At 32.6% G+C, this 27,346-nt stretch overlaps 1 protein-coding gene across 5 annotated transcripts in view; it reads left to right on the top strand.

Annotated features, from left to right (window-relative positions):
* Nucleotides 1-27,346, top strand: part of LOC114324891 (uncharacterized) — a 57,780-nt gene that overhangs the window by 11,510 nt on the left and 18,924 nt on the right. The window contains exon 1 of one of the 5 annotated variants that reach the window (XM_028272792.2): nucleotides 8,354-8,459. The exons of 3 other annotated variants lie outside the window; for them this stretch is intronic. In XM_028272792.2, the coding sequence (XP_028128593.1) occupies nucleotides 8,428-8,459 (32 nt within the window). In that variant the 5' untranslated portion in view covers nucleotides 8,354-8,427. Of the gene's footprint in view, nucleotides 1-8,353; nucleotides 8,460-25,308; nucleotides 25,577-27,346 lie in introns of those variants that run through there. One more of the 5 variants, XM_028272793.2, reaches the window with a different exon arrangement.

The following is a 27,346-nucleotide window of genomic DNA, read 5'->3' as shown; positions in this document are numbered from 1 at the left end:
AAAAAACTTTTTAGTTGTCATATTAACAAGAATATGCAAAATATGTGTGAACTATATTTAGCTATATTTAAAAAAAAGAGGTCGAAATATATTTTTTATAGATAATGCATTTTTGTATAAATTCAGTATTAATACTAAATTTGCTTCTTCTTCAGGTTCCTTCCCCTATCAGAGGTTGAAAATCATCATCGCTATTTTAATTTTATTGGCCTCACTTCTGAATAATTCTAATGAGCTGCAACCGAACCACTCTCTCAAATTTCTTAGCCAGGATATTTTGCGTCGTCCTGGGTTTCTCTTCCCTTGCATCATTAACCTAAGTAATACGTACTTCTCGCCCCTCATTATATGACCCAGATATTGAATCTTTCTAATTTTAACAGTTTTTATGACTTCACATTCTTTCTTCATTCTTTGTAACACCTCTATATTAGTTACTTTTTCAGTCCACGATATTCTGTGGATTCTCCTGCAGCACCACATCTCAAAGGAGTTTAATTTTTTGATTTCAGACTGTTTTATTGTCCACGCTTCCATGCCGTATAGTAAAGTAGAAAAAACGTAACAACGTAGCATTCTTGTGCGGATCTCTAGATTAAGGTTACGGTTGCAAAGTAAGTTCTTCAATTTTATGAACGTGTTTCTTGCCATTTCTATTCTAGATCTGATTTCTTTTGTTTGATCTCCATCTTCGGTTAGCCACGTTCCTAAATATTTATATGTTGTTACTCTTTCGATCGTTGTATGTATTATTGATGATCAGGTTATCTACATTTTGTGGTTTTTTTTGAGAATATCATTGATTTCGTTTTCTTGAGATTCATTTGCAGTCCGTACCTTTCACATGCATTGTATACATGTTGTATTATGTACTGTAAATCTTCCATGTCACTTGCAAATATGACCGTATCGTCCGCATATCTAATATTATTAATGGTATTTCCGTTGACCAAAATACCTTCCACAATATCCAATAAAGCTTCTTGAAATATCACTTCACTGTAGACGTTGAATAAGAGTGGTGAAAGTATGCACCCTTGTCGAACTCCTCTAAGTATACTTACTTCCTCTGTCAGTCATTCGACTCTTACTCTTGCTTTCTGATTTTGATACAGATTCGATATAATTTGTAGATCTCTACTATCTATGTTTTTGGTCTTAAGAATACTTAAAAGCTTTTCATGTTGAACTCTGTCAAAAGCTTTTTTAAAATCTATGAAGCAAGCATATATGTCCTGATTCATATCCAGACATCGTTGTGTCAGAACAAATAAACTAAATTTGCTAAAAAGAATTAAATGTTTGCATTACAAATTGTACCGTTGTTATGAATATGCATAGTTTCAATATGTCATGGAACCGATTTATTTTGGTGAATGATGTATCATTGTCATCCATGAAGATATTAGGAATGTTATTGTATACTTATAGTGATTTTGGAATACAATCAATTGCCTTCTACAGTCACTGTCCTCAATTTTTTGTCACATCCTCATATTTTATCGGATCTCCTTCCAATTTTTTCTGGCACCCTTCATTTTTTCTGATATCCTCCATTTTTTTCTTATTCTTAAGATCTATGGTATGGAATGTTGCCATAAGAAACCTTCCTCATTACCAATTAAAAAAATATATTAATTTTAGAATAAAATATGGCAACAATTCTTATTGGGACCTGGTAGGTGAAGGTTTGAACTTGAATTTACATAAAGTTCTTGATGACTACAAAATAATCTTTAGGCTGGATGTGTGGTCTAGATTTATATTGAGAGCTCTACTTCAGTATTTACACTTTTTCTGTTTTTTAAAACTGACTTCGAGTTTTGTCTCACTATGGTTTATTTTTTAACCAGGAGGAGTAAACTAAAAAGACAGATTCACACCCAAGAAAGTCACTAGAATAATAACCAAATACTTACATCTTCTTTTTGGTTCATCATGTCGGCCCTCAACGGTAATCCATAAATATTATATTATATTAATACGTCGTTAAAGAGTTCTAAAAACAACTTTTTATATAAAAGCAGACTAATAATGACACAGAAGAAAACGAACACGGAAGTATTGCGAGAAATGGGTAAAGAATGCGAAATAATAAACACAATAAAAATAAGAAAGTTACAATATCTGGGACACGTAATGAGGGGGCCGCGATATGAAATGCTAAGACTGATAATACAGGGAAAAATAAGACACAGAAGGAGTATAGGAAGAAGGAGAGTGTCATGGTTAAAGAATTTAAGGGACTGGTTTAGATGCAGTTCTATAGAACTCTTTAGAGCAGCGGTGGATAGAGTAAAGATAGTGATGATGATATCCAACCTCCGATTAGGAGACGGCGCTTGAAGAAGAAGGGACTAATAATCTAAAAATTAAAGGAATAACACAGAAACACACAAAAAATCGCCGATATAACTTAATTAACCTATGAAATGCCACTAGTCTCAAAATTTTATAAATGTCATTAGTGTCACAATTTTATAACAGTGGAGTAAACTTGCCTGCGGTAGGACCAATTACAAACAAGCATTACAGCGCGGTAAATTTGAATCACTCCTTTTGGTTTAAAAACAAACCATAATACACAATGCATCACATACACGTTTATGTACGGATTGAACTGGTCGCAAATGCCTTCCATTGGCTTTTCAGTATCAAAATAAACGTGCAAATTAAATATTAAGAGGCTACAGTAGCGATCAACAGGTAGCAACAAACGCGTTCCAAGATTGCGGCTCTAATTTTGTTAATTTTGTCGAGATATTTGGTACACATATTCGTAATATAATAAAGAATGGCGGTACAGAGCCCAATTTCAGAAATATGTTAGTACGTGGAAATTACTCTATAACTAAATAAAATATTGAAAAAAGGAGCCTGTACCGCCATTAAGAAGAAAAAAAAAATAAACTTTCTTCAAATAAACTTTTTTATCCAATGCCTAGATTTTGTGTAATCTTGGAACTACTAAAATTTTTTATTTCTAACAAGAAATCGAACATATCATAACTAAATAACTAACTGTCTAATAAAACACTGTCATTTTGACAAACCTGCGTCAGATTTTCTCTAATCTGTTCTGTAATCTTTATCGATATCTGTTCAGTGCAGTAGTGTGTTAAGTTAAGAATTCGTTTTTGTTGTTTCATAGGAAAGTAGTGTTTATTGATAGTTAATTTATTATATATTTGTTGTTGTTGTATAAGTTGTTGGCCTCTTTGAAAGAATAGATTGTTGTTAATTGTGAGTTTTAGTTATATGTAGGTAGGTAAGTATATTTTACGTAAAAATATTTCGAATTCGAATGCGAGTATATAAAGTTTTAGGAGGATTTTTTATTCTAAAAATATTATCAATAGCTTAACAAAATGGAAAAAGTAAATCAAACGAAAAATAAAGTGAAACCTTCCAAGAAAAAGTCCATTAAAAACTGTGCCAAAATTATGCGAAAATCGAATTTTGTTTCGCTTCACAACAAAAAATGATTATTTATTATTGTTTTATTATTAGATATTTCATGCCAATACCTTTCTAAATACCTATCTTAACATAAAATTTTCACCCATTTTGGTTTATTTTTATAAATATCTATTTATTAATAATAAAATCGTTTTCTATTACTTCCATTTACCCCGACTATGATATTGTCAAAATATTAATCTTAGATAATGTCAAATATTACCACTGTTGCCAAAGTTTATGATACTATCTCCCGAAGTTATATTTTGTTGCTACCTGTTGATCGCTACTGTTTACTCTTAAGTACTTGAAATTTGTGTCTAAAACATTTCACGCCATTTTCGCTGTCAATACACAAATAAACTCTTCCAATCAAAAGTAACTACTATGATAAAACTTATTATGGTACCATTAATTTGCAACCGTTTTGGGAGTATCGCTAATAGGCTTGGATCCCGCATACCAAAAAAGGTTTATTAATAGCAAGCTGAAAATTTGTTAATAGCTTAACGGTGCCTAGTCGGACAAACTTTGATGTATGGTAACACTAGGACAGGGGAAGTTTTAATTGTGGAACGTAATTTTAATAATTGTGGAACGTGTCATCCTGACAAGTTTAGGATGGTGAAAACTAGCAAGTTGTTTTAAAGTTTATTCATTAGCAAATTTTGTATATATGAAAAAATGTTTGTCCGACAAATATATTGGGCATTTTAATAAGTCCGACACGTAGAACATGTCAAATGACAGGAATCATGTTGGTGGTAAATTAATAGCAGTCTGATTTTTGCATGAAAGTTTAATGAAAGGATAACAAATCAATTGGAAGTTCTGTCCGACAAAATGCATGGGACGTTTTAGTAGTCTGACGTTCGAAACCTGTAACCTGTTCCACAATTAAAACTTTCCCTGTTCCTGTATTCCCGTACATCAAAGTTTGTCCGACTAGACACCGTTAAGCTTTGAACAAATTTTCAGCTTGCTATTAATAAACTTTTTGGTACGGGGGATCCAGGTCTATAGCGATTTCCCTTTTAAATTTTACATTTCTAAAAATGTATACCATTTTTATTCAGTGCTGGTTTGCGCTCTCTACACCAAATGAAAAATAAGACAGTTTTGCCTTCGCATTGCAACTGAATAAAAATGGTATACATTTTTATTTTTATTAGTATTACTCCTATAAAGTAATTAGGTCCATTTTCCGTTGGAATTTTACCAAGCTGTAGACGGGGTTATAAATTGCAACTTTTTAGAATTCCCTCTTGTCTTCACTGCAGCATCCATCTGGCTTGCAATTTTTAGAAGCCATGGAAGTGTCACCAGGAAAATGCTCCAATAAGTTTTTCAATTAAATATCTTTTAAAATATTTATTAAATATTTTATTAGGTTGAAAAACTTTGACTTTTACTTATTTCCTATTTTCATTACTAGAGCAATTTACCTTGGCTGTGTTTTGTCTAGCGATAATCCAAAACAGTCGTAAATTCATGAAATATAAGTACTTATTGGTCATATTATTGTTTTGTGGAATTTCTCCTTTGTCAGTGAAAATTTTATGGTTTATTTCTGCGGTAATGCTATTTCTAGTGTGGTGGCTGTAGGATTCGTTGTTGCGTGAGTATCTGTACTGTAAGTATTTCTTTTTCTTTTGTTGTCCTAGAAAGAAATCTCATTACATTTATAGTTATCTGTTTTTCGTTGTTGGTGGTTAAAATTATTACATACCCTTGATAGTTTGTTGGCTGGAATTTAAAAGACTTTCAAAATATCTTTCTACGGTGACAGGTTGATTGATTTTCCGAGAATTCTGACTTTATTTCTACCTGTTTCACCTTCTCAATATCGCCGATATGAGTAGGAGGATCATTTTAGTGATATTTTTTTTGGCTTCTTCTGTAAACTAAATCGTTTCTCGCGTTTTTTTCATCTAGTCCTTTTTGCATCCAAAAACCTGCACTCGCAAGATGTTGCTGGTAAATAGAAAGTTTTTCTTTTAATTCTTAGCTAATCTGTTCATAATAATTAAAAAAGTACCTAATTAGTTTCATTTTCAAGACAAAAGATATCAACTTATATCAACTATACTTAACTGTAGAGAAAGAAAACAGTATTTTGAAGTTCATTAACATTTTTTAACGCTCGAATTTTTAGTTCCCCCTTGGACATGGTCCAACTAATCTTCATCTCAGCCTCATTTTTAACACTCACAAACAATGCTGTCTAGGTACATATAATATTATCCCTATTTTTTACCTAGTCGTTCTAAAATAACTTTGCTTTTTGTTTATTCGTGTAAAACTGTCATTTTTTTATATGTGAAAAAATATTTCGTCTTGAGTAATAGCTTAAAAGTTATTCTAATTGTTTACACGTTAAAAATAGCAGTAATCTTGCAAAACGATTTTTGGTTATAAAAATTATTTTTTTAACTTTTTTGACAAATATTGATAGTTTCGCAGCATCTACTCACTATAGCCTTCCAACATTTCCCATTGTTGTACTCCAATCCTAGATAAATAGGCTTCTACATCATCCTTAGATCTTTTTCTGGGAGGGCCTACCTACTGATCTTACCACATAATCTGCCCATCTTATACGGTTAGCTTTTATATATCTGATGATGTTTTCAGTTAAATACCGAGTCACCAATTCAGAATTGCGGCGCCTTCTCCACTCTCTTGTCAATTCATCTCTTTGAGGGCCAAATATCACTCTGAGAACCTTCCTTTCAAACACCAGCAGCTTATTTAGTTCCCGCTGGTGTAGAGTCCATGTTTCACTTTCATATATGTAACAACTGGGCGAATAATTGACATGTACAGTCTTAATTTAGACTTTCTTTTTAGCTGCTTAGATCTTAATCTTCTTCTTATGGTGCCTATCCGTTACGGATGTTGGACACTAACATGGCTATTCTGACTTTGTTGACTGCTGCCCTGAAAAGTCCGGTAGTGGTCAAGTTAAACCATTTTCGCAGGTTATGCAGCCAGGATATTCTTCTTCGTCCTGGACCTCTTTTCCCATGCACTTTACCTTGAAGTATGGTCCGAAGTAGGTCATATCGTTGTTCATTGCGCATTACATGGCCCAGATATTCCAGTTTGCGACGTTTTATGGTTACGACTAGTTCGCGCTCTTTACCCATTCTATGTAGAACTTCTTCGTTGGTAACTCTGTCTATCCAGGAAATCCTCAAAATGCGTCTATAGCACCACATCTCAAATGCTTCGAGTCTCTTCAGTGATGCTTCAGTTAAGGTCCATGACTCCACGCCATATAAAAGAACGGAGAATACGTAGCACTTTAGTAAACGAATTTTTATTTCCAATTTTATATCGTGACTGTTAAAGATTTTTTTCATTTTGACGAAGGCTGATCTTGCTTTCTCGATCCTTATCTTAATTTCCGTCGATTGGTCCCACTGTTCATTTAAGTTTGCACCTAAATAACAAAAGTTGGTGATTTGTGTTATAGGTTGTTGGTTAACTAGTAATTGACCAGGTGGTATCCTATTTTTGCTTATAACCATGTATTTGGTTTTTTTGATGTTAAAATCAAGCCCAAACCTGCTACTTACTTCTGCCACCCTGGAGACAAGTGTCTGCAGACCTTCAAGACTGTCTGCAAAAATGACAGTATCATCAGCGTATCTTATGTTGTTCAATCGTTCTCCGTTTATAAGTATTCCCTCGTCTATGTCCGTTAGCGCTAGGTTCATAATGTGTTCTGAATATGTATTGAACAATAATGGGGACAATATACATCCCTGTCGCACACCTCTTTTTATCTTTAGATCTTAATAATGATGGTATATTATAGGGAGTATAATGCTCTATTCCCCGGAGCTGTCCTTGCTGAGACATCTTTTTCTATGTGGTTGTCATCTGTGATTATCGCTCCCAGATATTTAAATTCTTTTACTACTTCGAAGTTGTGGTCATTAATAATTATGTTCTGCTTAAATGTTGATCTTGGATTTTTGGTTACGAGCATGTACTTCGTCTTCTCTTTTTATTTATTCAAATGCCCAGAGTACCTGTTTCTTCCTCGAGTTCTGAAAACACCTCTCTCACGTCTCTTGTAGAATGAGTGACTACATCTAGATCATCAGCAAAGGCAAATAATAGTTTTGATCCTTGATTCTCAGCTCCTCTGCTAGCTCAGATGATATAATTTTACTTATTGCATATTCTAAATCCAAATTGAATAGCAACGGTGATAAGAGGTCTCCTTCTATAAGTCCTGACATGTTAAATGGTGTCGATGTTCTGTATCCTATCTTTACCTGTGCATATGAGTCTGTCACACACATTGAGTGAGCTCCACTAATGATCTTGGTATTCTCTTTTCTAGCATTGCTAGAGTCTGCTTTTTTTATCGAATCATATGCTTTCTGGAAATCTATAAAAATTTGGTGTACGTCTCGGTTGAATTACTAGTTTTTTTCTAATATTTGTCGGATCGTAAATATTTGATCTATTGCATTTTTTTTCACTAAGTACTAAATGGTTAATAATTTAAAAAAAAGACTCAGAAATATGTTCAGAAATGAAAAGGTCTTTTCAAAAGATACTTTTAAAAACAGTATTCTTACCAGTATGTATTGTCTGTTCTTACCAGTAGATTTTATTTAGAAATAGCACAATAGTATAGGTCATAGGTAATCGGTCATTTTCAAGCAGCCTAGAGCGTAGATTATTTTTATAAACGTCGTATCATAATAACAGTGAAATTTAATCTCAAAATGTCGATCATTTTATCCCAAGGAAAAGTCAACGATAAACAGTCTAGACTACAATACTTAATAATACTCGAACAATAGCGAGATAAGCTTAAATTGACACATAAATAGAAGTACATATATAACAGTTTCATCTAACATCTTACCCAAAATTTCTCTTTTATCTTTAATTATGTCTATGTAAACTTTAAAATGTTGACTTGTTAAAAAGTTGTGATCAGGAATGTCTTCATTTTTGGGATTTTTCGATAAAAGGTAACTTTATTAAAGTGTACAAATTTTCAATTAGAAACGTTATAGATCAGAAAAATGAGAACTTATCAAAACAATCACTGCAACTGCTATCAGCTAACGATAATACCAGCTTCTTTCCTAATCTTGATTCTTCCAGCTTCTACCAGCTTCTTTCCAGAATTCAAAGCATTCATTTGAATTATGGTAGTCTCCACCTCATCTTCATAATGCCATTAAGCACTTCTTGAAAATGTTTCGCACATCTGTTAAGTATCTGTTCTTCTTCTTCTTTAGCCCATTTCTATCCAACTTTGGACATAGGTCTTCCCTAAATATTTCCATATCTATCTGTCCTTGGCTGCGCTTTTCCAGTGAGTTCCTGCAGCTTTTATAGTATCGTCCTTCCATCGCATCTGAGGTCTTCCTCTTCTTCCTGTCCACGGTCATCACTTTTGTATTTCAGCATTCCATCTTTTATCTTCCTGTCTCGCATTGTGGCCCGCAAATCTCCACTTTCACCCTGTTATATGTTCAATTACATGTTTTACTTTTGTTTTCCCTCTTATCCATTTGTTTGATTTTCTGTCTTGCAGTTTTATTCCCAACATGGATCTTTTCATTTTTCTCTGAGTTATTTCTATTTTGTTTATGTTGGCATTTGTTAATGTCCATGTTTCTGAGCCATATGTTAGAACAGGAAGGCTGCACTGTTGTCAAATACACGGTATCTGTTCCTTGTCACTAATTACAGAACCATCACTATTAGTCGAGGAAATGAAGCATTTTGGCTCGCAAATTTTTTCGTCCAGCATGGATTTACTTGAAATTTTCACAGAAGGTAGGGAATAAATAGTCCAATGATCATTTTCTATATCATGCCGCTGTACGCTAAAACCTTGGGGGTGGTTGCCACCCCATCTCGGGGGCGGGAATTTTTTATTACATTTTAACCATGGAAATCGATGTAAAAAGTAATTTTAAGAAAAAAATGTTTTTTACATTTTCTTCGTAAAACTAATATTTTTCGAGTTATTCGTGGTTGAAAGTAACAGTTTTTCGACGGAAAAATCGACTTTTTTAGAGGGTTTCTTGAGAATAACTCGAAAAATATGCATTTTATCAAAAAAACTGTAGATATCAAAATTGTATCTTTTAGTAACACAAACGAAACTGTTTTTCTATAATATTTTTACGACCAATACAAACCGAGATACGGCATGTTAAAGGTTAGCTTTTTTCGTCAAATGCATAATTTGAAATAATCAAAAGCCAAATAACGGGACAACTTTGCATTTTCCCAGGAAAACTTACATGATCTTTTTTCAAGCATATAATAAGATCTTTCAAAAAATAATAATTAAAAGTTTCTAGCATAAAAATTGAGCAACTTATGATCAAAAAAAAAATCGGTACCTATTTTTCTCTACGAAAAAAACAGTGAGAGCAACCCCTTAACTACCATTGTAACTAAAAATTGGTCTTTGCCTTTCTGTAATTTCTTTTATATTTATATTATCAATACACCCAAGAAGTTTGACTTATTTAAAAGGCCTAATTTTAGAAAAATTGGAGTTAAGAAAAATTGATTTTTTGCAATTTTGCATTTTTTATCATTTTCTTCAAAATATCTCCGAAAATACTGGAGATACGAAAAAAATTATACACTACTGTAGCTTTTTTGATAGCTAAAATATCCTTATGTATAGATTTTCATTACAGTGAACAGTTAGCGAGATATAGCTGTTTAAAACATCTCTTTACGAGCAAACATCCCCTTATTCGAGCCCTTTAAACCCACCTCAACTAAAAATTAAGGGATCTTACGGAATTTAATTTAAACAGTCTTATTACTCTTCAAAAATCCTACAAAACTGTTATTGAAAAATCTTTTTATCGCCAAAAATGAAGGAGCTATGTTTATAAAACTATTTTTTTTTTTTTCGAAAAATTCGAATAGTCCCCTTATAGAGCATTTTCAATATACCTATATAATACCACAGAGCCGGTTCGTATACTGCAGGGGTGGGCAAAAGCCGGCTCGCGGGCCGGATCCGGCCCTTTTGCTTACTTTATCCGGCCCATTGAGATTTTTGAGCAATTTTTTTTAAGAGCGTAATGCATTCATTTTTTTCGAATCCTGAGAAAACTAATAAGTATTTTTGAAAAATTTAAACGCAGAATGAAAAATTACATTATAATCGAGTGCCAAAAGTCCCTGAAAACTTCTATAATGTTTATCACATAGGTGAAAAAAAAAGAGAAAATTTAGTGTGATTTTTAATTTCAAATTATGTCTTTCTCCTTTTAATGATGGTCAAAAGTTCTCTGTTCCTTTTCCATTCTGTGCAACACCATTTCGTTCGTAATATGATCGGTCCATGGTATTTTCAAAATTCCCCTAAAAAGCCACATCTCAAAAGTTGCAGCTTTTTCATTAAGTCAGCATTAACAATCCAATAAAGAAGAATAGAGTGGACATAACATTTTTATTATTATCCCGGATTTTTATAGTGTTCCCCGCCTTCCGGTTGAAAGTTTCCAGCTTCGTCCGTCGTTGCATTCGTCAGGATGAAGGTTCCTTTCCGACATTGCCTTCTGAATGCCGCCTAGCCAGGATTGTTTCGGCGTTCCTCTCTTCCTTCTTTCCCTTGGCGTCCATTTTAAAATTTGTTTTGGCAGCCTGTCGTCGTCCAGTGACGTCGTACATTGACCATACCAGATCAGTTGTCTCCTTTGAATTTCGTCTATGATGGTTGACTTGACATAACATTTTACCATCCGGTAGATATGCAGATTGAATATTTGGTTACTCAGAAATTTGCCCATTTTCAAAAAGGCTGCTCTTGATTACTCTATTCTTGATCGAATTTCTGAAGTTCATTTTTATCTGGATCCTTGTTATGGCTTAATATAATGGACCATATTAAAAATTTCGTAATTTTACTGGGAACAAATTGTTCGCATGTACACACCAGAAAGGCAATTTATTATTATTAACAGTCAAAAATGTCTTTCTACAAATTCTTTAAAATAATACTTATAGTATTTTTGCCAAAAAAATTTCTTGGACAGGGAAAAACCTCCACCAAAAACATTAGCGTACATACTGGGTATAGTCCTCCGGCCCGGGAGACATTTTGAAAATTTTATTTTGGCCCGCGCTTAAAAGTATTTGCCCACCCCTGGTATACTGGATGAGTAAAAAACTATTTATATGTGTATTTTTATATATTTGTAAATTCGTATTTTTGTGTAAATAAATGTTTTTGTAATTCTTTAATTCACTTTTTTTTTCTGTATAGATCTATTAAATTGTCTACTTATAAAAATTGCAATGTTATTAAGGGTGGTTTTTAAGGGTTGAAATATTATGATATTATATCCTAAAGCAATAAACAATCACTATTTAACCAGTCAAAACCAAATTTTACCTATATTAAAGTTTACAATGTTTTTATATAATTTTTGACAATAAGGGTAGTTTACACCCCTAAAAATAATCAATGTCCTTGAGCATGATATAGAATATGAAGTACAGGGTGAGATGATCCTAATCCCAAATTTTTATGTAAATTGATGCAAGCCGAAATTATTCTTTTAGGATAAGTAATATTTTATATATAGTTCCAACAAGGGTGGTTTTAAGGGTTGAAATATTGTGATATTATATCTTACAGCACAAAACAATCATTATGTAACTAATAAGAAGCAAATGTTGACAATATTAAAGTTTAAAATGTTATTTTATATTTTACATTTAGGGGTGGTTTTCACCCTTAAAAAACCAAAAGCGTACAACGGCTCAATATAGAAAATGAACTAGAGGGTGAAATGAGCCTAATCCCAAATTTTTGTACAAATCGATGCTGGACGAAAAAATTGCGAGGTTTTGCCATTTTTCCAGCTTCATTTCCTCGACTATATCTTTACAGGCTATTATTTTGGGTTTGAATTTTTTTCTACAGCTTTTTATATTGATAGAATCTTTCGTGAGTCTTTTCTGTTATGCTAGTTGACAATCTCGTATTCTTCCTTTTAAATCTTCTTGTTTCTTCTCGTCGGAGGTTTTCACAATCTTCCAGAGTTTATCTCGTTTTGCGTTGCTGGAGTCTAGATCTACATTCTCCATTTGACCACCAAAGCTTCTTCTTCTTCTTTTTCTCTTTAATTCGTCCAATTTTGTACATAGGCTTCCCCTAGTTTTCTCCATTCGCTTCCGTTTAGTGCTTTCTGTTTCAAGTGTGTTCCTCCTATCTTTCTAATATCATCTCCCTCCCCATCTCATCTGGGGTCGTCCCCTTGCCCTCTTTCCTGTCCATGGTCTCCATTGTTGTATCGTGGTATTCCGCCTATTGTCGGTTTGTCTGACCTTACGACCTGCGAAGCTCTATTTTAGTCTGTCTATTTATGTTGTCCTGCGTCTTTGACTTTTTATTTTATTTCTTACCGTTGTTTTGCTTTTGTCTGTTAATTTTACTCCTAACATTGCTCTCTCCGTGCTCTTTGTGTCTTAATTATTTTATCCGTGTTTGCTTTTGTCAAGGTCCATGTTTCGCATGCCCACGTGAGAATATTGGGAGTATGCACTGGTCAAACAATCTTGTTTTTAAGTATTGATGTATTTTTTTTTATTCTTTAAGACCCATTTTAATTTCCCAAATCCTGCCCAGGCTAATGTGACTCTTCTTTTTACCTCCGCTGTTTGGTTTTCTTTTTATATTTTTATTATCTGTCAAAAATATATACAATAATTAACCGCTTTTATTGTGGTTTCGTTTAGTATTACGTTTCTATTATCTTGTGTGTTTGTCATTGTTTTTGTTTTGGTAAAATTCATTTTTTGACCTATTTGTTCGGATTCACTTGCTAGCTCGGTTAGCGTGGTTGGTAGATATTCAAAACTTGATGCTATTATTACTACATCGTCTGCATATCTTAGGTGGTTTAGTTTCTTTCCATTTATGTTTATTCCCATGTTTGTCCACTCCATTGTTTTGAAAACATCTTTCAGTGCTAATGTAAATAGGTTAGGAGAAATAACATCTCCCTGTCGAACTCCTCTGTTAATATTGGTATAGGTTTTGTGGTTTCTTCCAATTGTGCCACCAAAGCTACTACTTAATAACTATCTCTAGCAGTTTCAGATATTAGCATCTCATAATATTTCGTAGATTATGTTCTGGGGGCATTTTTAGCGTTAGATATAAGGTCTCCGAGTTTTGCTCCTTTAAAATAGGAGTCAGAGTCTATATTAGTGCTCCTACATTCAATATATCCGAAAAAGCATTGTGGAATTCTTCTAATTTTATTATTATAAGAGTTGTAAAACACCGTTAATTTTCATATCGTAATTTTATAAGATTTGCGATAAACAAATTGAATTGTTTAAAGACTATTCAAAAAATCGTTTTGAAAGTTTTATCACGTATTGTTCACTATAAAGCCTCTTTATGACGTAAAATCAAATGTGCTAAAACCATGTTTGCAAAATTTATTAACGAATTATTTTATTTTAGAAGTCTTGCTCCGTTTTGAGGTTTATTATAAATGCACCAAAAAATTTTTACTATAGCTCATTTTAAAGTTTTTTCCTTTTTAGGAAACTCTTCTTTTGAGGAACTTCTTCCTCAATTTATACCTTTTTATGAATCGCTTTTCCTTACTATTCTGTCACTTATTCCTGTCCATCGTGTCTTCTTAATTTATACCTTTTCTCTGCCACACACAGTCCTTCCATCTTCTTTCTTCTCCATCCATTGGACATCCTTTCTTCCTCATATATCCTACTCATCATTTGCCACAAAACATCAATTTCTTCCACTTCTAGAGCCTCCAAATCTCCACAGGTATTTCATCAGGTCCTATTGCCTTACAAAGCTTCATCCTATTTAGAGCCTCGACAGCCTCATCTTTCGTTACCCCCGGCATTACATTCTCATTTGGTGTCCCTTATCCTTTGTCTCTCCTCTTGTGTTCTCCATTTAGCAACTTTATAAAGTAGGTACTCATACTCATACAATCTCCCGCACGTGAGTCAAGTCCTCTGGTGACTTGTTCTTTGTTTTAGCCATGCTGGATAACCTTTCAGTTGTACAGTTGGGTGTTTCCAACTCTTCGTACAGCTTTGCAGACGATCTTTCCTTAACAGTAGCTACAACACGTTTTGCTTCCCTCTTTGCTACCTTGTATTTAACTTACTCTCGTTTAAACCTCTTCCTAGCTTCTTTCATCTCCCTAATCTTCTGGTGCATTTCATCGTACCACCACCAAGTTTCTTTCTCCCTAAGAAGCCCTTTGCCAGATATTTTTCTAACACTTCTCCCACTCGTACCACAATTTTGCTATTGGCTTTCCATCAGTGTCATTTACCTTGTTTCGTCAGTTGTTTGATAAAATAAATGATTTTAACTAACAGAGGAAAATTCTAAAAACCAGCCATTTTTTTTCTTAAATAATTAATAAATAACAATATACGAAAAAAACTCTAAAAAATATTGTTAGGTAGTAGGTTGCAGTGATGTCATAAAAACACTATATTTTTGCTCATTTCCTTGTGATATTATTGTCAAAATAATGAAGATAAAAAATAACAAATTATGTACCCAATCAATTAATTCTTATACATATTTAAATTTTTTATTTAAATTTACGATTCCTGATAACTTCCTGGATTCTTATAGTATTGTTTAAATATTTACATCATATTTATTATAAATTGAAACAAGTTATCGTTGTATAAAGAATAACAGTGCGTTTAAATTAAATAAGACGGACAATGCATCGCAGCCTGGGCCCTGATTCTAATTCATTTCGACAGTCGCAATTTCATTTCGACACCGCCATGACAGCAACTGGGGATATTAACCTTATACCTTATCATGTTGAGACTGCTCAGAATTTGGGTTGGCGCTTCGGTTTCTTGGATTTTGTTGATAGTCTGGGAAAATTATCGAAATAATAGTACCATTTTTGGGAAAAATTATTTACCAGCTATTTTATTGCTAAAATCGAATCTTAAGATTGCATATATTAGTAATATGGGGTATGACAAGTCCGCAGAAAGTGTGTTATTTTATTTATAAACAAATTAGCACTCCTAAATCTTCTTTTTTTTTCAATTAGTGGTCTGTAACTCCTATAATTTTTCCTTTGAGCCAAAAACACTCAAATAAAAATTCACCGTAATTTAGTTCTGCACAAAGTTATTTTTTTTCCGATTTCCTTCAACAAAAATTTTACTCAGAAAATCCGAGTTTTCCCAAAAAATCTGCCATTTTCAATTAAAATTTTAGGGAAGTACCTAATTATTTATCAATAATTAAATAATTGAAGACATGAAAGATTTATTATAGTAGATTATACAGAGGGGCTAAATTATGGAATAAATTCATTTCTTTAAAACGGACGATTTTGGAGCAAAATCCCGAAAGAGGTCGATTTTTATTTTTAAATTACAATTTTTTGGCATATATTTCATACTAGTGACGTCATCCATCTGAGCGTGATGACGTAATCGATAATTTTGTTAATGGGAATAGGGGTCGTGTGGTAGGTGATTTGAAAGGGCGTTTAATTCTCTATTCAGTAATATAAACATTAATATTATTAGGTATTTATACAGGGTTGCCAAAAAAAAATTTTGAATTAAATTAATTGGCGCAAAAAGAAGAATGTATGTAATTTATTTAACTCAAAATACATTGTACTGCTGTCAGAAAATAGAAAAAAAGGTTTATTTCACAAATAAACATTTCTTTTCGCTTAAATTAAATCACAAACAGCCTCCCTCCTACCTATTGGCAGTTTGAACTTTTAATTTAAGCTAAAAGCAATGTTTATTTGCAAAATAAACATTTTTTTCTATTTTCTGACAGCAATAGAATGTATTTTGAGTTAAATAAATTACATGCATTCTTCTTCTTGCGTCAATTAATTTAATTCAAAATTTTTTTTGGCCTCCCTGTATAAATATTGATATTAATGTTTATAATACTGAATAGAGAATTGAACGCCTTTGTAAATGAGCTACAACACGAACCCATATTCCTATTTAAAAAAATAATTACGTCATCACGCTCGGATGGATGACGTCACTAGTTTGAAATATATGCCAAGAAATTTAATTTAAAAATAAAAATCGACCTGTTTCGGGATTTTTCTCTAAAATCGTCCATTTTAGTGAAAATGAATTTATTCCATAATTTAGCCCCTCTCTGTATATCAGGAGACCGGCGACAATCTAACCAATAGTTTAGCAATAATTAAAATGTTAATTAAAAAAATTCGGTCGAAATAATAACCAGAAAGATTATGATACACCAGAATAACTATGATTTTCATATAAAAAAGCACTATACCTATTCAACGTACCTTACAGGATTGAAATTGGACCATTTGAGCGGTCTCAGGAATGTTATAAAGAAACAATTTTTTGGCTTATAAACAAATAGAACCCCTCAGAAAATATTAGATTAAATTAAATTAAGTTAACGCTGTTCAAAAGAGCACGGCTTCTGTGTCCTTTTCGAAGAAAAACAAATTGAATTGCGAGGAGTGATTCCAGGTATAACCGGTCAAATTTGACCGGCATTTGCGACAGAGTTATAAACAACAGGATTTTAATCTTTGAACCATTAGATACCTTTTAATTCCGGTCCTCTTTGTACATACAAATTTTCATATCTTCAAGACACTCATAACAAAAAAGATTTATGTCACTGTCACCAAATTATTTAATTATTGATAAATAATTACTTCCCTCAAATTTTAGTTGAAAATTAAAGATTTTGTTTGGAAAACCCGAATTTTCCGAAGAAAATTTCCGTCGAAGGAAATTGGAATAAATTATCAATGTGCAGAATTAAATTACTGTCAATTTTTATGTGAGTGTTTTGGTTTAAAGTTAAAATTTTCGGAGTTATAGAGCAATAATAAAAAAAAATATTTCGGAGCGCTAATTTGTTTATAAACAAAATAGCACACTTTCTGTGGACTTTGCACAGCTATATTACTAATATAGGAAATCTTAAGATTTGATTTCAGCATGTCCAGCAATAAAATAGCTGGTAATTAATTTTCCTTGTTTTTTACTAATTTTCCCAGATTATTACCTCACATCTTTCATTGAGTTGATGATTCATGTTGTGGACATTCTCAATTATTATATTTCTAATTTAATACTATTCTATCTAATTCCTGAAAACAAGCAAATTTCAATTAAACCCAGCTATATTATAATACCTTTTGATTTAGTTTTCCTTGCAAGAAATAAACAAAACACATCTAAACTAAACCTAACCTCGCTTTTGGCCATTCATTCATCTCCGTGTCAAATAATTTCGACAGTCGCCATATTGAAAGCGACTTGTTTTTGGTCGAAATTTGATTTAGAATCAGGGCCCTGGCCTTAAACCTTAAAGGTCATATTATGTTGTTTGCTCTACAAGGACAATACTCGTAATAGAAACGCTTTACTTCTAGTGACAAAAATAAAATAATAATTAAATTGCATAAAAAAACAATTATTTAATTATTTATAACTTTTTATTTTTGTTATTTTTTTTATGAAAAAGTGTTTTAAGTTTAATCTGTATCTTATAGTAACTAGGGTATGCTAATCACTAGTCCGTGCTTAGTTTTTACCAGCATGTCAGGTTTTCAAGGAGTTTGTTTGTAATGTTTTTATAGAAGCTGCCAAAACTACTGAGAAAATATTAATTGAGACTATATTATTTAATAGAAAGTTACACTGTAAAACATAGTTGTTTATGCAAAAACAATGCAGTATAATTTACGTTAGACAATCATTGTTTTTTTTTTAATAAAATAGTTCTCTTTTTATGGATTTTTGTGAGTAAGTCCCTCTTCATGTCCAGCAGTAATAAATTAGCCATCATTCTAATACTCTATTTTCCTTGGTAACGTCTCTCCATCTCATTTATACCTGGATGAAACCTCTCTCCCTGTTCCGCGCTGACAGCTCTAAGATTTTCGGGAAAATAGTCAACGTGCAAATCCAGAAAACGAAGTTTGACGCTCATATTGCATCCCAGGGTTTTTTATAATTTTCTACCATGTTGGCTACAATTTCTTTGTAGTTCGGAGACTTCTTGTTTCCAAGGAAACTGTCTATGACTACTACGAAAGAACTCTTCTTTTTCTCCCCCTCTTCCTTCTTTTTCTTCTTTCTTTCTTTCTTTCTTTCTTTCTTTCTTTCTTTCTTCTTCATCTTTTTTCTAGCATGATCGATCATGCTAGTAGGCTACTACTTGTTTCTTGCCATCAAGTCTTTCCCGGACGACGAGGTTCAGCATTCTGGTATATGGTCTGGTGCGCTGGTCTACCCTGTGGTCTTTTACCTACTTAACGAGTCTGCTGTCCTCCATTCTCTTTATATGTTTGTTCTAATATCTTCATCTCTGTCTGACCCACCTTCCTATGTCCTGTATTCCACAGTTTTGTCTGATGCCTTCACTTCTTATTCTGTCACGTAGAGTTTTGCCTTGTATACTTCTCAGTGTTCTCATTTCAACTGTTCTCATCATTTGTAACGTTCTATTTGTTTGTGGTCTTGTTTCTGCCGCATATTTTATGTCATAATAGGTCTTTTTCAGTTTTCTGATATGATATTGTCATATTGAATTCGTTTGCTCTTATGTTAAATCTGTGGACTAATTTTTGCAGACTATCTTATCTTGGGCTATCAATATTGCGTCGTCTGCGTAACAGAATATTTTTACCTCTTTGTTTCCCATTCTGTATTACTGATGTTGAAAAAGTAAGTATTCGTTACAAAGTACTCGTTACTTACGAATACCGAAAGTAACGATTACTATACAGAGAGGTAAATCGTTACTTTGATTACTTTTATTACTCTGATTACTTCGGTACTTCGTACCAATCGTATCAGAGCGAGTACCTATTTTGATTTTGAGTATTGTATCTACTCAGTTGATATCGGAGTCGGACCGGTATTCGGTATTCCACAAGTGTTCGGTATCAGTACAGTTAACTAAAATTTTATCTATGAAGGGCGAAGGCTATGAAGAGTTTTACAGTATTACAGGGCGCTGAGAAGTAGCTGAAACAGAGGGAGGTATATCATTTAACAAAGCATGCACCCAGAAACAGATGTCTATACGATTTGTCGAGGTAGATAATTCACATAATTTCACAGATGTTAGTTCTTTTGAAAATAAAAATGCAACACATTAGATTTTAATAATAAATACACACTATTCTTATCAGGCCTAGAAAAAAATAGCTTAGGTTGATCGGAAAATATGTAGAAATGATAATATTTCTAGACTATGATCATCAACTTTAAGTTTACATGTAGGTATGGCATTGTTTTTATTAGACCAGAGCATTTAACACTAAAAACACAGGAATAAATCTATTTTTAAATATAGTAGGTACATAGAGACTTGCAACTTTTTGCATTGTATTTAGGATTAGGATGACGTCTGGAAAAAAGAAACAATACAAAAATAGGTGGAAATGCATTATTACATTTTAAAGTGTTTAAAACGCATCGAAAAATGTATAAACATGTTAAAATCAGTATTTAAGGGCCAGATTTTCTTATTTCGGGGTATTTGGGGTCACTGAACACGAATTTGCAATCAGAACCGACCTCCGAAGCACCTGGGTGCCCAGGATTACTGCTAAGGTACGTCATCTAGAGTTTCGAGGGTTTGTTTTTTGGCACTTAATACTTAATTGATGCAAACAGATTACTCGAGATTACTGATATTGTGGAGCAGCAATGACAGAACAATTACATATCATTTAATTTCTATCAATTAAATAGATCGGTGAAGGTCGTTATATCGGATCTTATGCTTAGACGAATTACTGAGAAATGCGATTCTCGATGTGATTACCGGTACTCAAATACAAGAGTAATCATAGTAATCAAAGTATCTTACTAATACTAATACAAAATATATACTGAGAAATGCGATTCTCGATATAGTCTAAGAGCTAGTGAACCCTCCGACTAACGGTCGTCCTGTAAGGCTAGAAATTTTTCTAGTGATAATTCATAGCACACCAAGGCTAAAAACCATGACCTGGCAGGCATCAGCGGTGCACGTGTATCTACCAGGTGAATCGAAAAGTGCAAATTTAGGGGGTAAAATAAACTTTCTCCTGTAAGGTTTAAATTTAAGTATGTGTTTGAGTAAGTCATTTGGAAGAAATGTGTACAATGACAGGCGATTCTGAAGAGCATAAGACCTTGCCAGGCAAGGGGAAAGATTAGGGGTTTTTCCTAAAATTATTCTTTTTGCATCGAACAAATTTAGATTTTTTGAATTATTCCAAACAGAAAACGTCTTTAGCGATTTTTCTCTTGAGTTAATAGTTTTTGTTATATAAGCGATTGAAAATTTTGAAAATTGCAAAATCGGCCATTTTTAACCCTAAATCGGACATTTATCTAAAAATTTCAATGTTGCCAAGGTAGGTAGATATTCTTTAAACATGGATTGATGAAACCCCAAAGAGTTTTTTGCAATACAATATCGAAAACGCCTTTGTTTTTTAATTGCTAATCAAGCGGGCGCGACACTGTAGTGTAAGTGAGGACGTTTGAGTTGGCATAAATTCATTATCCCGAGAATGGGCAAATTTCAAGAGAAATCCTCAGACAGGTCGATTTTTATTTTTAAATTGGGACTTTTTGGCATATATATATATATATATATATATATATATATATATATATATATATATATATATATATATATATATATATATATATAATACTAGTGACGTCATCCATCTGAGCGTGATGACGTAATCGATGATTTTTTTAAATGAGAGTAGGGGTTGTGTGATAGCTCATTTGAAAGGTTATTTAATTCTCTATTCACTAATATAAACATTAACATAATTATTTATACAGGGTGTAAAAAAAAATTTTTTTTATTAAATTAACTTGATTAAATTTGACAAATAGAAGAAAATTTTGTTTTGTACACACTGTACAAATAATTATGTTAATGTTTATATTACCGAATAGAGAATTAAATAACCTTTCAAATGAGCTATCACACAACCTCTACTCTTATTTAAAAAAATCATCGATTACGTCATCACGCCCAGTTGGATGTCACTAGTATTATATATATATGCCAAAAAGTCCTAATTCAAAAATAAAAATCGACCTGTCTGAGGATTTCTCTTGAAATTTGCCCATTCTCGAGATAATGAATTTATGCAAACTCAAACGTCGTCACTTATACTACAGTGTCGCGTCCGCTTGATTAGCAATTAAAAAAACAAAGGGGTTTTCGATATTTTATTGCAAAAACTCTTCGGGATTTCATCAATCAATGTTTAAAGAATATCTACGTACCTTGGCAACATTGAAATTTTTAGATAAATGTCCGATTTAGGGTTAAATATGGCCGATTTCGCAATTTTCAAAATTTTCAATCGCTTATACAGTGACACGTAAAGGTTGGAATAAATTCGTTTTCTCGAGAATGGATGATTTTGGAAAAAAATCCCGAAACAGATCAATTTTTATTTTTAAATTACGACTTTTTGGCATATATGTCATACTAGTGACGTCACTCATCTGGGCGTGATGACGTCATCGATGATTTTTTTAAATGAGAATAGGGGTCGTGTGATAGATCATTTGAAAGGTAATTGAATTCTCTATTCAGTAATATAAACATTAACATAATTATTTATACAGGGTGTCCAAAAATTTTTTTTTTGAATTAAACTTATTGACATAAAAAGAAGAATGTATGTAATTTATTTAGTTTAAAACACATTTTACTGCTCTCAGGAAACTGAAAAAAATGTTTATTTGAAAAATAATAATTGCTTTTCGCTTAAATTAAATGTTCAAACTGTCACGAGGCTGGTGGGTGGCGGCTTTAATATTGAATTTAAGCAAAAAACAATATTTATTTGCTAAATAAACATTTTTTCCTGTTTTCTGATAGCAGTAAAATGTATTTTGAATTAAATACATTCTTCTTTTTATGTCAATAAATTTAATTCAAAAAAAAATTTTTTGGACGCCCTATATATATAATTAAGTTAATGTTTATATTACTGAATAGAGAATTGAATTACCTTTCAAATGATCTATCACACTACCCCTATTCTTATTTAAAAAAAATCATCGATGACGTCATCACGCCCAGATGGGTGACGTCACTTGTATGATATGTATGCCAATAAGTCGTAATTTTAAAATAAAAATTGACCTGTTTTGGGATTTTTTTCCATAATCGTCCATTCTCGAGAAAATGAATTTATTCCAACCTTTACGTGCTCACTGTATAACAAAAACTATTAACTTACGAGAAAAATCACTAAAGACGTTTTCTGTTTGGAATGATTCAAAAAACCTAAAAAAAATTTGTTCGATGCAAAAAGAATAATTTTAGGAAAAACCCCTAATCTTTCCCCTCGCCTGGCAAGGTCTTATGCTCTTCAGAATCGCCTGTCATTGTACACATTTCTTCTAAATGACTTACTCAAACACATACTTAAATTTAAACCTTACAGGAGAAAGTTTATTTTACCCCCTAAAATTTGCACTTTTCGATTCACCTGGTAGATACGTGCACCGCTGATGTCTGCCAGGTCATGGTTTTTAGCCTTGGTGTGCTATGAATTATCACTAGAAAAATTTCTAGCCTTACAGGACGACCGTTAGTCGGAGGGTTCACTAGCTCCTAGACTAATATGATTTAGACCGGGCAGTATCGTCGCCCCCGCTAACGAAATTATTCCGATTCGATTTTTTTGCACAAACTTACTCAAAAAGAGGTCCTTATAACATATGCACAGGGTGCCGGGCGGTGCCGTGGTCGAAAAATTGTTTAAACAATCTTTTTTTTAATAATTCACAAAAATAATTTTTCATTTCGAACAAAATTTTTTTAGATAAATTGGCTTATTCTGAGCAAAAAAGGTCTCTTGTCATTTTTTTCTAAAATTGATTGTTGTCGAGTTATATGCGATTAAAAATTTGAAAATTGCAAAAATGGCCATTTTTAAGGCTTAATAACTCGATTAAACATTATTATTATGGAATTCAAAAAGTCACCAAATCAAGTTTCAAATCCCTTCTTCAAGGTCCTGAAGAGATTTTTGTCATTATTTTATTAGAAAGCTGTTATTTTAAAATTATTAACAATTAGCGCTATAGTCCAGGATTTATAGTCGCCCCCGTTAGTGAAATTATTCCGATTCCATTTTTTGCAGAAACTTACTCAAAACGAGGTCCTTATAACATATCCACAGGGTGCCGGGCGGTGACGTGGTCGAAAAATTGTTTAAACAATTTTTTTTAATCAAATTCACAAAAATAATTTTTTCACTTCGAACAAATTTTTTTTTAGATAATTTGGGACATTCTGAGCAAAAAAATGTCTCTTGTGATTTTTTTCTAAAATTGATTGTTGTCGAATTATACGCGATTTATAATTTGAAAAATGCGAAAATGGCCATATAACTCGACAACAATCAATTTTAGAGAAAAATCACAAGAGACCTTTTTTGCTCAGAATAACCCAAATTATCTAAAAAAAATCGTACGCAATAAAAAAATAATTTTTGTGAATTTGTTTAAAAAAAAAATTGTTTAAACAATTTTTAGAGACCACGTCACCGCCCGGCATCCTGTGGATATGTTATAAGGACCTCGTTTTGAGTAAGTTTCTGCAAAAAATGGAATCGGAATAATTTCACTAACGGGGGCGACGATAAATCCTGGACTATAGCGCTAATTGTTAATAATTAAAAATAACAGCTTTCTAATAAAATAATGACAAAAATCTCTTCAGGACCTTGAAGAAGGGATTTGAAACTTGATTTGGTGACTTTTTGAATTTCATAATAATAATGTTTAATCGAGTTATTAAATATAGCCTTGAAAAGCCTTGAAAATGGCCATTTTCGCATTTTTCAAATTTTTAATCGCATATAACTCGACAACAATCAATTTTAGAAAAAAATGACGGGAGACCTTTTTTGCTCAGAATAAGCCAATTTATCTAAAAAAAATTTTTTCGAAATGAAAAAATTATTTTTGTGAATTTGTTAAAAAAAAATTGTTTAAACAATTTTTCTACCACGGCACCGTCCGGCACCCTGTGGATATGTTATAAGGACATCTTTTTGAGTAAGTTTGTGCAAAAAAATCGAATCGGAATAATTTCGCTAGCGGGGGCGACGATACTGCCGGTCTAATTACCGGTACTCAAATACAAAAGTAACAAAAGTAATCAAAGTAACGAATACTTTAAACGATTACTTTATACAAAAGTATCGATTTGTAACGAATACTTGAAAGTAACTATAATCAACATCACTATTCTGTATCGTTTTCCTTTGTGGACGTTGAGACTCCGCGTGCAGTTTTGTTGGGTGGATCGTGTAGATCGACCAGGCCCAGGCAAAGGAGGAGGAGGTGTACAGCCAGGTTAGGACTCTACTGATAGATTTTAAAACCATACAGCTCATAGAAACAGGATTATGCCTGGGAACAGGAGAAGCATCTTGGTGCAGGAAATCACACCCAATACAACGGAGGAAGAGATGCAAAAGGCCACAGAGGAAGTAGCAGGCACAAAAGCCGTGGTTAAAATGTTAACATTACCGTGATTGAAACCTTAACGTTACCGTGGTTAAATGTAGATGTCAACTAGGTTTTATACTGTTTTCACTTTTTAAATATTCCATGTAAATTTTTTAAAAAATTTCCCCAATTTAAAAAGAGTTCTATTTTATTAGTTAATTGTGTCTTTTCCTGTATTCCGCCGCCAATTCAGTTGGCAACCGCTGTACTTGTGACGCCGCGCGTTAAACATAAATCTAGTAAATAAAAATGAATTACATCGAGAGCGAAAGATCATGTGAGCGCTTGATATGAACGTGAGTGATGCATTTAGATCCCCAAAAGTGAGGCGGAAAAAGTATTTCGACCTGCGAACGAGCCAACATTCAACATTGTTTGAACATTGCGATAATGTTTCGATGAGCTTGTGTTATCTTTATCTTGTGATTGGAATTTAGGTGTTTGGTGTTTTATAACTTTGAAAATTGTTTGTTTTCAAGTGTTTTACGTATAACGCAAAAATGAGTGCCGAAATAAAGGACAGGTGAATATTTTGATGGACCATCATACTTTCATAATCTCATAAAGTTCGTAAATAGTTTGTTGATAAGCGCAAATCATAACCTCAAAAGGGTTGCGTAACATAAAACATTAGAATTGTACATATGTGACATTAGACAAAACAAAAAACCATAACTTTCTTCTCATGTCTTAAGATAACTGTTATTAATGTATCATAAAGTACGCACAATAATATAAACCTGTTTTTCTGACAGTATCTTCTATTTCCCTGCTTGTTTAGATTAGAAGAGATTTAGGATTTATAGTAATATTTTCTTTACTTTCTCTCCTATATATATGTCGACATTGCTGGACTAACTTCATCGCTTCCAGGAGATTCCCCAATCTTTATCTTTCCTATTGCTTCCTCTAGTTCGTATTCCTGTACAGCTTCTGTTTCCTTCAGTGTTTTCCTCTGATCCGTCAATTACGTTGTTTTCAGTTTCGTTTGCTTCTCCTTGGTCTCCGCTCAGTAACTGTTTGAAATGTTCCCTATATTTCCATTCGTCCTTTTCCATTTCCTATCATCGGTTAAAATTGTTCCATTTTTGGTCATTACTTGTCTTAGCTGTATTTATTTGTTGTTTCGTAGAGTTTTCGATGTTATATAAACCAATTTTTACATTTGCTTTACTGTTTTCTTCCATTTATTCTCCGAACTTATCCCAGCTTTCCTTTTTCCTATTTTTGACTATTTCTTTAACCTTTATTATCTGGATTTTGTATCTTTCATATTTTTGTTACGTTTTTTCTTATATGAGTAGTATGTATTCGTTCCACAATTTTTTATCTTCTTTTATTTCGATTTTTACCTCTTTTTCTAAGATTTTGTTCTCTTTCAAAAGGGTCAATCCAAGCCAAGTTGTCCAAAGGTGGTTGCTTGACTATTTTCAATATTTTTTATTTTTCTACCTTTTAAACTTCAGTCTATAGAGAGTACAAAATTGCATTTATTTTATTTTTTAAAAATTTAGTTTGCCGATGACGGCCATTTTTGTTAAAGCGTGTCGATCATTTTCACGGAAAACATGGCTTCGCTCTTTAGCCAATATTTTTACTGAGGTTTGTCCTAGAACAATAAATCAAAAACCAAACTTTTTAGAAAAGTATGCTCTAAAAAAATTGCCTGTAGCCTTATTTAATTTTAAATTACCCGTAAGGCCTTAAATGAACCTTACAGTTGAAAAAGGTAAACTGATTAAATTCCATTTTCGGCATTTTTTTAACAGCATAAGGTAAGCCGATAATGGTTTGTAATTTTTTTCTGGAAAAGACATACGTACATACTTTAAATAAAAAAAGTTTAGGCTTTGAGATTTGAGTAAATTTTTTTAAAAAACTTTCAAAAATGTAATTTTTTGAAAAATTTCAAAGTTTGACCCCTTATATCCCTGATGGGCACGGATGAAAAAATTTGAAATTTGGCTGAATGTTAGCCCCTAGCAAGTAGAATAAGAAGTAAAAATTTGGAGTTGCAGACTTACTTCATATAGGAGTAACAGGCCTGAAAAAATGGTCAAAAATCAAAATGGTCAAAATTTGAGCGTTTGCGGGCAGAGTAATTAAAATTCAAATAGACTGTCTAATGAAATAAAAATTAATGTATTTTCACCAGATTTCACAACGAATACAAATACCGGGTACGCCAATAAAAAGAGTCCACCTCGATATTTGGCAATAGTTACCTATTAGATTTTAAGGAAATGCCGAAATAGCATTTTTATTTTTATTATATTGCAACTTTTTGGGATAT

This window comes from Diabrotica virgifera, chromosome 9 (assembly GCF_917563875.1).
Source record: "Diabrotica virgifera virgifera chromosome 9, PGI_DIABVI_V3a".
In the NCBI taxonomy this organism is placed as follows: Eukaryota; Metazoa; Arthropoda; class Insecta; order Coleoptera; family Chrysomelidae; genus Diabrotica; species Diabrotica virgifera.
Note: the sequence above shows the minus strand (reverse complement) of the source record. Positions and strands in the feature narration are given on the sequence as shown.